The sequence below is a fragment of the Corvus kubaryi genome, unplaced genomic scaffold, assembly GCF_017639235.1.
Source record: "Corvus kubaryi isolate FWS band 111438036 unplaced genomic scaffold, C.kubaryi_AGA036_p1.0 37334, whole genome shotgun sequence".
NCBI lineage: Eukaryota > Metazoa > Chordata > Aves > Passeriformes > Corvidae > Corvus > Corvus kubaryi.
The window spans coordinates 25,486,810-25,498,284 of record NW_024581108.1 but is presented as its reverse complement, the minus strand read 5'-3'; the positions used below and the strand labels follow the sequence as shown (position 1 = coordinate 25,498,284).

Below are 11,475 nucleotides of genomic sequence, written 5' to 3'. Positions count from 1 at the left end.
CTTTCCCACGATGCTGGAACCTGGGCACAGCGATGCAACCCCACCAGTTACCAGTTTAAAGCCCCTTGTTTGCAGCAAAAGGAATTTCCGTGCCCAGGGAGACGCCAGTGGCACCACCCTGTCCCTCTGGAGCTGCAGCAGGAAACCTGGCCTTGGCTGAGGGGCGTGGGGCCAGCAGAGTCTGCAGGGCACAGCCAATGCCCTGAGCCCCCCACTCCACCTGGGGAGTTGTTCTCCATCAATTAAAGCAACTCAGAACTCAAAGGAGGAGTTTAAAAAACCCACAGGAGTTGGAAGAATGGCTTAAAAAAAGAAACAGAGTCATGGAATTATTCAGGCTGGAAAAGATCTCCAAGGCCATCAAGTCCAGCCCTTTATCGAGTACCACTGTGCCCACTAAACATGGACACAAAATGCCACATCCCTGATTCCCTGAACAGTTCCAGGGAACGGCCGAGATTGGTCAAAGCTGTGAAGGAGCTGCCCAGGAGCAGTGGGAACGGGAGCACATGGAGGAATCCTTGAAAAACTCCACATTTGGTCGCTGTTAGCACCACCAGTGGACTTCGTTCTCCTCAGAAGACTTTAATCTCAGAGCGAGGAGGAAGCTCCGTGTTTTACCTCAGGGAGGAATCCGATCTCCAGAGCTGTCTGGGAGGTTTGTTTCAGTCTGGAGCTGTTGCTGTGCAACGAGGAGAGGCCCCGGCTCCTCGGGATGGAGCACGGAACTCCAGCCACTCATCCATTGTGTTCTCAGATGAGTTTGGGTGACCTCACACCCACCTGCCCACGTCCTATTCAGTTCCCTAATTTAAACACTCCAACCACACCATCTTGACCTTCCCTTTCCAGCTCCTTCTCCTATTGAAGGTGGGGAGAGGGAAGAGTGCTCACGGTAGGAATTAAACCTCAAGAGTCCTCCTGAGCCTGATTTGATTGACATTCCAGCCCCTTCCACACAAATCAAAGGGACGCAGAGGGCCTCTGGGAATAACAGTTGGGTTTCTGAAATGTTTGGATCCAACAGGCAGAATAAAGACATATTAATTAAAAAACACACCTGACAGCATGCACTGCTAAAAAAATACAATTGGAAGGGAGTAGCGGGAGATGTGTCACTCTCCCTCCTCCGAGGTCTGCAGGCTGAAACTGAGGATTTTGTACAAAGAACTGAAGAAGGTGTTCAGACTGGATGCAGAAATCTGTGGGGTCTGTTGGACCCCTGTGGGTCAGGAGGGAGGCTGGAGAAGAGCATGGTGCAACAGGAGGGGGGAACAGGCACAAAGGAAATCAGAATTTATTATAGAATCAGAGGATCGTGGAATATCCTGAGCTGGAAGGGACCCACAGGATCATCCAGTGCAGCCCCTGGCCCTGCACAGACACCCCAACAACCCCACCCTGGGCATCCCTGAGGGATTCAGGGACCCTGGGCAAGCCCGGTGCACACGTGTGGTGCCTCTGCTGGGAGGCCACTCCGACACGAGAATAAATCTCCACGTTGTCATTTATTACAAATTCCAATGAAAATAGAGAGAGGGATTTTTATTTCTTCCTTCTGAGCATATGTAGAATTCTAACACGAGCATTTTATTAAAAATCAGAGTTATGAATCATTCATGGCCAACAAGTGACTCCCACTCGTTGGCAGAATGACCTGAGCTTGGCTTTTCACTGACAACAAATAAAGCAGCGCTTAATGAACCCAGACAGGTTGTTCTGAAGGCACTGAAGAAGCAAAATCAGGTGGATTTTTAGGACTCAAAAAAAGTTATATATTTTGTCAGCATCTCACTGGGTTTTTTTTCCTTTTTTGAATAATGGAGTTGTTTTAAGGCAGTGTTAATGGCGGGAGTGCTGGGTGAGGGATTCAATTGAGAGGCTGTCACAGGGCTCTGTTGTTTCACTGACAAGAGTTGTCATGTCCCTGTGACACCTGATGTGCACAGCCTGGCTGATAAACGGCTGAAAGATGGAATTGTCACTCTCCATTACCTGGCACCAGCAATTACCTGGTTGGGTAGCCCCGGAGGGAGAGGGAGGTGGGAAGTGTGGGTGCACCCGAGGGAGCCACTCCAGAGCCTGGCACAGAGGGATTGCTCCCAGGTCTGTGGAAATGGGGATTCTGGGGATGGCTTCTTTGACTGTGCTTCAGCAGGGACAGAGGAGGGTGTGAACACGTGGGAGAGGAAAGAGGGGAGAGAAGAGAACACAGAGGCCAGGCTGGATGGGAATGGGAGCAACCTGGGCTATGGAAGGTGTCCCTGCCCATGTCCCTGCCATGGAACGGGATGAGCTTTAAGGTCCCTTCCATCCCAAACCGTTCTGTGGTTCCCTGATCCATGGGCACCTTCAGCTTTGATGGGGAACAGTGCACCTGCTTGTAGAAAGGAGCCTGAAGCGTTGAGCTGGTACCTCCTGGGAGGTAATTTAAATGGAAAAGTGCCTAGCTGTCAGTGGATTTTCTGTTCCTCAGAAGCCCGGCGATGGCACTTCCCTCCTCTCCACCTGCACTGCCGCTGACAGCAGGAGGAACATCTGAAAGCCCCGTGTCCCTGGGGATTGCTTTCAGTGTCCCTTGGATCTGTCTCGATCCTCAGGGAGGCTCTGAGAGCGGCTCTGCCATAACCATGGCAACGTGGAGCGCGCATCGCGCTCCCAATCCCTGCTGGTAGCACAAGCGGAGCTGCAGCACCCGGAGGAACCAGAATCACCCCCTGCCCGGGCTGGGGAGGGACCCTGGGGGCTGCTGGGGCTCTGCGGGGAGGGGATGGCCTGGACTCTGCTGTGGGATGTGCGTGGGGTCAGACAAAGCCGTGGTGACCTGATCCCACACTGGGGACAGAACTGCTGCACCTGGAGAGCGCCCAGGATCGCCCTGCTCCCCCCTCTGCCCCACACAGTCCCGGCATCGTCCCCTCGCCAGCCACGGGTCTGGGCTGGACTCCCTGATCCAGCCTCAGGGAAAAGCGTGATTGATGCACCTCAGAAAGGTTTTGGGGGAAGTTCTGTCCTGAAGAGGTGCTGAGCTGTCACCCCCCAAAACCCCCTGAGCTGGGGACCCAGCACCTCCCTGGGGTGGGTTCTGGCTCTGATCCACTGACCTTGCCTTGGCTGGGAGTCACACGTTGGCTCGAGCGTGATGTGAAATGAAACTGCATTTTGAACTCCTCGTTCTTTTGAGAATGAGGACAAACAAAGTTTACCAGGAGTTTTCTCCTGCACTAAAGGAAAAAAGAGGTGGAAGAGAGGATTCTGCTCCTCGGTGGCCACTCCTTTCTCTGTAAAGAGGGCACTGAAAACGACTCTGGGTGTTGGTGTCACTGTAACTGGGGGCCCTGCAGGAACACAGGCTGATTTCACTGCAGTGTGCAAAGCCGCACCAGAATTGCCTGGGAAATCCAGGACATGAAATCACTTTTGCATTGTGGCTTGTAAACAGCCTTGAGTGGGATTCCCAAATTCTCCAGGAGCCAAGGAACACTCGGGCTTCTCCTTGGACATCCAGAGGCTCAGGTCACAGGGATGCACCTCTAGGAATGACCCAGCAAACCATGGAGGACCCTCTGGGCCCTTCCCTCCTTGGGGTTGCTCAGCTCCTTAGGCCAGACTCTTCCTCTTTGGTTGGTTGGTTGTTGTTTCAGTTTGTTAAAACACAATTTGGAGAAGAAGCCAAACATTTCCTGCCAGTGAGACGCAAAAGCAGAGAGCAGCAGTGAACTCCAGCTGTAAGGAGCCACTTCAGCACCCAGAGGAGCCAAACTCTGCCCTCAGAGTTTGGTGCAATTCAATGCCTTCAACAAGAACATGGCTCGGAGTAATAATATTTGAGTTAAAATTAGTGCAAAAACTTGTCAGTACAGTTTCTTTTGGAATTGTTCCTTACCCTTTAAATGTACAACTGGCACATTCCCATGGATTGGGAGCCGTGTGAACAGACTGCAGCACTTGTTTATGGAGGCAGATTGCCAGAGGAAGAGATACTTTGGCAAATACATTTCATTTACAAGAACAAAGTAGAAAATTGTGGTTCAAACCGACTGCTGTGAAGGGGTTAATTATTTCTGTGCCCAAGTTACACTTTGGTGAATTTCACACCAAATTTCAAGGAGTAAACTTGAAATTTGCAGGAGTAACTTGGTCTGCAAAGCCTTGCAGGAAGCGCTGCTGGTTCTGCCACGGGCTGAAGTGTGGAAAGCCAAAGCTGAGGAAGCAAAGAAACCTCCCCAGGAAGAGCTGGAGCCTCCAGGGAGGGGCACGCTGGCAGCAGGAGATGTTCAGATGCCACGGGGATGGACATTCCTGGAGAGGATGAGCCAGGAATTCCAGGAATTCCTCGTTGGTGTCTGTGAGGAGAGCAGGGCAGGAGCACAGCAAAGGTTAATCACATCTTGTTTTCCATGACAACCACTCCTTAAATGATGAACCTTTTCCAACCTGGCTTTTAAATATATATATATTAGATCTTCCTTTTACCTGCCTCACCTTTACTCCTACACTTGCCCATTAAATGCTTTTGCTCCAAGAAATTTGTGTTCAGAATCAGGTCCTTTGAAGCACAGTAATTAATGCTGTCAATGGGGGCATTATTTATCCTGCCTCTCCCCTCTGGGGTTCAAACACACCTTCAAAATTTATAAATATTGGCTTACTGATGTCTGTTTTTCTGGAGCACATCCCCTCCCTCCAAGGAGCAGGTTTAGAGGACACCAGGTTCCTGCTTTTCCTGCTGGGAGTGCCATTCCTGCAGCGCCACGGCAGCACAGAGCCCTGCCAGAGCCATTCCCCAACGTCCCACACATCCCATGCCTGGAACCACGCCCTGCCCACCTGGACTGCCAGGCTGGAGGGATGGAAATGCCTTTTGTGTTTTCCAGAGGCACTGCAATACCGGAGAAGGAGGTTTTGCTGTCCTCACAGAATGATCTGCACCAGGGAACAAATGACAAGATTTTGTGGTTTTTCTCTTGTCTGACAGACTCCTCTGATTCCAGAGGGGAATCCTGCAGTCCTTTCCCCAAAGACATCCCAGAGGACGGGAACAGAAGGAAAAGTGAAAGGAAAACAGCAGTGAGCAACCACAGAGCAGTTTCTTGGATAAGCACAGAATCACAGACTGGCGTGGCTCGGGAGAGGCCTCACAGCTCGGTGACTTCTGCTGAACAATGAGGAAAACTTGACTTCATTTCCCACCGGCTTTGAAGACTTAGTTTAAAAACCTAAACCTGACCTCCTGTGGCTCCAAAAGAGACCCCTAACCCGAGCTGCCAGTGCCAGGAGAATTGAGGGCAAGCACACGCTTGGATGTCCCTGTCAGAGGAGTGAAGTGCATCTTGAGGCTGATTGATCCCTGAGCCAAGCCCCAGCACGGAGGCAGCTGCCTGACAGGAGGGATTTGCTGGAGAAAATCCCACATCTCCATCAAACTGAGACTGCAGGAGAGGCTCTGTCAGCCATGGAGTCGGGGGAGAACGTGCTGCTATTGTTTGGGAGTAAAGATTTAATGAGGAGATGTGATCCATTCCCGCCATCCCTGCCCGACTGACTGCTGAAATTCCGCATTTTTCCGGGATCAGGGCTCACAGGGGCTGGGGAGGCTCAGAGCAGAGCACGTGGGCAAGGCAGCAAGGCTCCTCCTTTGGAAGCTGAGGGGGTTTCACACACTGCTTAGGCAAAGCATTCCCCATTCCTGCCTCCCTAATGACACGGGAAAATAGAGAATATTGGCAGAGCAGAAAATAACTCGTTTAGGAGCAAAAAAATAGAAGGTTGATGGAAAATGAAAACTCGTATATCCGAAGGGATTCTCCCTTCACTCCTGTCAGCACCTCCAGCGGGAGGAGGGAAATGGCCACGTGTGAGCCCCTTCCCCCTGGGAAATGCCCAGGTCCTGGGCTGTGTGACACGTGTGTGACACGTGTGTGACCTGTGTCAGAGGAAAGCAGCCCCACTGAACCAGGGCTCCCTGGAGTCTGTTCTGGCTTAGACCATCGCCTGTCATGGCTGTGCCTGAGCTCACCCTGACCCCAGGCAGAGCCTAAACCCATCCCAAGGTCCTTCCAGCCCCGGCTTTAAATGATTTAGTGGACATTTGCCAACTCTAACTAAAACACATTTGAATATTATTTCAAACGTTTCTGTTGTGATTTAACACGAGCTCAGCAGGCTTGAATCATTCTTTAATTATTAAATCACCAAATGACACACAGGATCTGACTTCTGCACGGGTCACACGTTGAAGGAAATCATCCCAAAAGCACGACAGCTTGAGTGCCATGGAATCATCATGGGACCCAGGATGGATGGGGTTGGGAGGGCCTTTAAAGCCCACCCAGTGCCACCCCTGCCATGGGCAGGGACCCCTCCCACTGTCCCAGGCTGCTCCCAGCCCCAATGTCCAGCCTGGCCTTGGGCACTGCCAGGGATCCAGGGGCAGCCACAGCTGCTCTGGGCACCCTGTGCCAGGGCCTGCCCACCCTCCCAGGGAACAACTCCTCCCCAATGTCTCACCTAAATCTAAACCTCATCACTTGCTTGAAAAGCTCTACAACCAAACATGGCACTGAACAAACCATGGATGACCAACTGTCCATGGGCATCCTACAACCTTCCAGCCAGCACTGCTTGGATTCCACACAGACCCCCCACCTGGGAGTGTCTCAGGGGGTTTATGGCACCTGCACTTCCCAGCACAGGCACTCCCCATCCCACCATTCCTGGCTGTCCAAGGAGCAGGAACAGCCGAGCCCCCCGTGCCACTCAGTGCAATCACAGCAGCTCGAATCAGGGTCCACAGCAGCCAGATCTCCCTGCTGGAAGCACTGCACTCCTTTAACTCCCAGAGCTGAAATTATTATTATTACTGTGTCTTGGAAAGCATCAACAATGTATTAAGTGCTTTAAAGTGACGCTTAAAAACCTGGGAGCCCTGAGCTGCTGAGGAAAGAGCGTGGCACAAACACAGCACCCGGGGAAGGGCAGGGAAGGGCTGCAAGCACCGCAGCCTTCCTTAATTACCTGCCTTTGATCTTCCTGGCCTTTGTACCATTTAGTTTTTCTTCAGGAAACTGATTTTCAGGGCTCGTTGGTAGGAATTGGCTGTCTAGAGCCGGGCCAATTAAACAGTTTTCTGCACATTGATTCATTCTCAACTGCTCGCTTTCATTACAGTAAAATGATGGCTGATGTATTTCTCATTTAGCGGGTTATTATCAATTCCTCGCCCTCATCTGAAGGCCAAATGTGCTGTGATAGAAACAGGAATCCAATAAAAGTGTTCACAAGCTATTGGGATACGGGGAGAGATATTTAAATGGAGCTTTGTGGGAGGAACACGGGGAAACAGGAGCAGCACAAGAGAAATCCGTGAGCAAAGCTGTTCAGTCGGTAAAGGGAATATCCTGGATAGTCATGGAACTGACACTGGATTGTGTCTGGGCGCTCCAGGTCCCCCCTTGTCCACCTGGGCATTGCTTTAGTCATAAATTAAAGGTTTGGGGCTATTTTTCAGTTCCCAGTTGGCTTTTCAGCTTTTAATCAGAGCAGCTGTGACTGCCCCTGGATCCCTGGCAGTGCCCAAGGCCAGGCTGGACATTGGGGCTTGGAGCAGCCTGGGACAGTGGGAGGTGTCCCTGCCATGGCAGGGGTGGCACCGGATGGGATTTAAGCTCCTTCCCAACCCAAACCAGCCTGGGATTCCATTAAATTTCCCAAATATGAAATGAGCAGAGTTTAGCACACAGCTTTCCTTCCAACATTCCAGCTGAGCCGATCATTTTTGATACGGAGAAGGACATCACAGCAGGAGAATCCCTTCCATCACTCACTAATTCACTCCCTGGGCCCCGATGGTTTTGTCTCCCCGACATTACACGTTCCAATGGATATTCCCACTTCTGTGAAAGGCTTTTCCCTAAAGGCACCCGGGAATGAATCAGCTCCCAAGGCCTGGGACTGTTCCCTCCCTGGAACCCTCGGGAGCAGCTGGGGGCTGCCCGTTGGCCAGGAGAAGGCAGGGAATACTGGGAATATCCCGCTGGCCGGAGGCGTGGCCGGAGCCGCGTCCTGCTGCTCCTGCTGCATCCCACAGCTCCGTGTCCTGTGCCGGGTGCGGCCCAAGGACCATGGGTGCTCGTGTCCCAGGGCCAGCCACACACGGCGGCACTGATGGTATTCCTTATCGGACCCATCGATACGCTGATACTTTAAACATTCCATGGAAAAGCAGGTGTCTTTTCCCGTGGAAAACACGCGTTCCTCAAGTGCCACCTGCTGTCCCGACTGAACCAGGACAAGGCAGCAGCGGATCCTTCCAGGAGCCTTTCACTGCCTCGTTCCAAATTCCAGCCCAGCCCTTCCCTGGCAGCAGGAAAACACAGGTTTGTCCTTCCTGATTATCAGGGACATTCCCCAGGTGGGAATTTGCACAGCCCCCTGAGCAGAGCAGGTGTCCAGGCACTGCTTTGCACTTCTGTAAATAAACAGCAACAGCACTGTCATCTTCCTCATCACCCGGAGAGGGGAGCAATAAAAACCAGCTCCAGAACCAGATTCCAGGTGATTTTTCCACAGGATGTGGCTACAAGAGGGAGAGAGGGAATAAAAGCTGCCAGGAGGGTAACATTTGCTATAAATAAACACGTTGCACGGACGTGATTCAGGAATGCTGAGCCACCTAAGCACTGCAGATCTTGGCACGTCATTCCCAGTCCAAAAAGAAAGCAGGGAAGGGGGAATCAGAGGTGGTTTGGAAGGAGCTGCCAGGGGAGCGCTGTGGATGGGCATGGCCATGGCACCCTGGGAACACACAGGGAAGAGGGGACAATGTCCCAGTGCTGTCACAAGCCAGCCCACAAGCCACGGCATGGGTCATTCATCCAAATTAAGAATATTTATTTTAATAAGGATTGACTGGAACACTCCAACATTGATCGTTATCCTGACGTGTCCCTCGGATACTGGGAAAGGTTCTCCCCCAGAGGGTGCTGGGCACTGCCCAGGCTCCCCAGGGAATGGGCACGGCCTCGAGGCTGCCAGAGCTCCAGGAGCGTTTGGACAGCGCTGCCAGGGATGCCCAGGGTGGGATTTGGGGTGTCTGGGCAGGGCAGGAGCTGGATCAGTGATCCCTGTGAGTCCCTTCCAGCTCAGGACGTTCCATGGCTGGGTGATTCTGTGGTATCTGGAGCACTCTCTGTTCCCATCAGGATTTCACTGGGACCATCAGAAGGAAAAACAGCCCCAACCTCGTGTGTTTTCCCATCTGTGGTGAGGGTTTGCGTGATGATTTTTCGTGATCCATCAGCAGCTGGGGCGTTCCGGGTTTGCTTTCCTGGGGAAGCTGCGCAGGGAGTCACCAGAGAGCTTCCTGTGAGGGGCTGGGCAGGGCTGGCTGGGGGGATTTGGGGTGAGACAGGGGCAGACACAGAATCACAGAATGGGTTGGGTGGGAAGGGACACTAAATCCCACCCAGTGCCACCCCTGCCATGGCAGGGACACCTCCCACTGTCCCAGGCTGCTCCCAGCCCCAATGTCCAGCCTGGCCTTGGGCACTGCCAGGGATCCAGGGGCAGCCCCAGCTGCTCTGGGCACCCTGTGCCAGGGCCTGCCCAGTGTCGCACCCTGCCCATCTCCCGTCCATCCCACTGTCCCCATCTCCCGTCCATCCCACTCTCCCCATCTCCCATCCATCCCACTCTCCCCATCTCCCGTCCATCCCACTGTCCCCATCTCCCGTCCATCCCACTCTCCCCATCTCCCGTCCCGTTCCCTTTCCCGGGTCTCTCTCCCGCCCCCGCCTCCCCCTCACGGCCCCTCCCTCCGCCAGGGGGCGCTCGCGCCCCGGTCCCGCCTCCTGTAGCCGCGGCTGAGGCGTCCGCGGCGCTGCCTGAGCGGAAATGCGTGCCGGCGGGGCAGGGCGCAGGCGCGCGGCGGGCAGCCCGCGCGGCGCAGGGCCGGGGTCCTGCGTGTGGCGGCGGCGCTCGGCCCGGCCCGGCTCGGCCCGAGATGGCGACCAAGAACTTCCGCGTGAGCGACGGGGACTGGATCTGCCCCGACAAGAAGTGAGGGGCACGGCCGGGAGCGGGGCCGGGAGCGGGGCCGGGGCACGCAACGGGAGCGGGGCAGGGACAGAACTTACCGGGAACGGGAACGGGAGCGAGTCAGGGAACGGGAGCGGGAACGGGAGCGGGACCGACCGAGCGGGAATGGGAACTGGACAGGGGCAGGGACACCGCGGGCCCGGCACGGCCTCAGGGAGCTGGCTTTTGGCTTGGGGCAAAGTCGGGTTGAAGGCGGAGCGCCGGAGCCCCGCGCTGGGCGGTTTCCAGCCCTGGTTAATCCCGTCCCTCGTGCTCTGCTCCGTGCCCAGGTGTGGGAACGTGAACTTCGCCAGGAGGACGAGCTGTAACAGATGTGGCAGAGGTGAGTGGCCGCCAGCACAGACTTTTTCCCCGCGTCTCTTTCTGCCCCGTAAAACTGTACTAAAAATTCCTATTGAGCCCGAGGCTGTTCGAGAAGTCCGCCTATTATGGTTTAGAAAAACCCTAAGTACTTCTCATAAATCGCGAGGCTGCTGTATCAGGAGCTCTTGTGTCTCGTCCCTGCAGAGAAGACAACGGAGGCCAAGATGATGAAGGCGGGGGGGACGGAGATCGGGAAGACGCTGGCGGAGAAGAGCCGGGGGCTGTTCAGCGCCAACGACTGGCAGTGCAAAACGTAGGCTCCAAACACACACCTCCTGCTTTTCCCTGGGAATTCGCTGTGTGGCTGGGACAGGAGGGCTCAGGGCCACAGCCCTGGGGTGTGCTCTGGGGTCAGCCTTCGTTTGCTGCACAGCACTTAATTAACAGAGCAGCAGGAAGGTTGAAATGGCAGCAGGGCCCAAGAAAAAGGCCAAGTTTGTCTTTGGTAAGCTGAGACACTTCCCAGGTTTGGAGGGAATGTGGCCATGGTACTACTACCCACATGGAGCTGGGAGGTTCTGCCTTCCCTGGGAGGGTGGGCAGGCCCTGGCACAGGGTGCCCAGAGCAGCTGGGGCTGCCCCTGGATCCCTGGCAGTGCCCAAGGCCAGGCTGGACATTGGGGCTGGGAGCAGCCTGGGACAGTGGGAGGTGTCCCTGCCATGGCAGGGGCTGGAACAGGATGAGCTTAAAGGTCCCTCCTAACCCAAACCATTCTGGAATTCCATGGAATGCCTTGAATATTTAATGAGCAGAAGAGCACACAGACACATGTGTGCTTCTCCAGGCTATCAGCTGAGAAAATTTAGAAATTGGAAAATGACGGCTGGAATCAAATGCTGTGGTTATTTGAAGGTGCCTTCTGGGTACTGTGAGAGAGAAATGGAAGCAGGTGACTGTCACTGTGCAGTGGGGTGTGACCATGGAGTGAGTCTGGGAAGGGGCTGGAGCCCCAGGAGAGGCTGAGGGAGCTGGGAAGGGGCTGGAGCCCCAGGAGAGGCTGAGGGAGCTGGGAA

The 11,475-nt window shown here is 54.3% G+C and overlaps 1 protein-coding gene across 1 annotated transcript in view; it reads left to right on the top strand.

Annotated features, from left to right (window-relative positions):
• The first annotated feature begins 9,922 nt into the window (after positions 1-9,922).
• Positions 9,923-11,475, top strand: part of ZRANB2 (zinc finger RANBP2-type containing 2) — a 10,857-nt gene continuing 9,304 nt past the window's right edge. Inside the window, exons 1-3 of the mRNA XM_042030996.1 lie at positions 9,923-10,059; positions 10,368-10,420; positions 10,606-10,714. Coding sequence (XP_041886930.1) covers positions 10,004-10,059; positions 10,368-10,420; positions 10,606-10,714 — 218 coding nt within the window. The 5' untranslated portion in view covers positions 9,923-10,003. The remainder of the gene's footprint in view (positions 10,060-10,367; positions 10,421-10,605; positions 10,715-11,475) is intronic.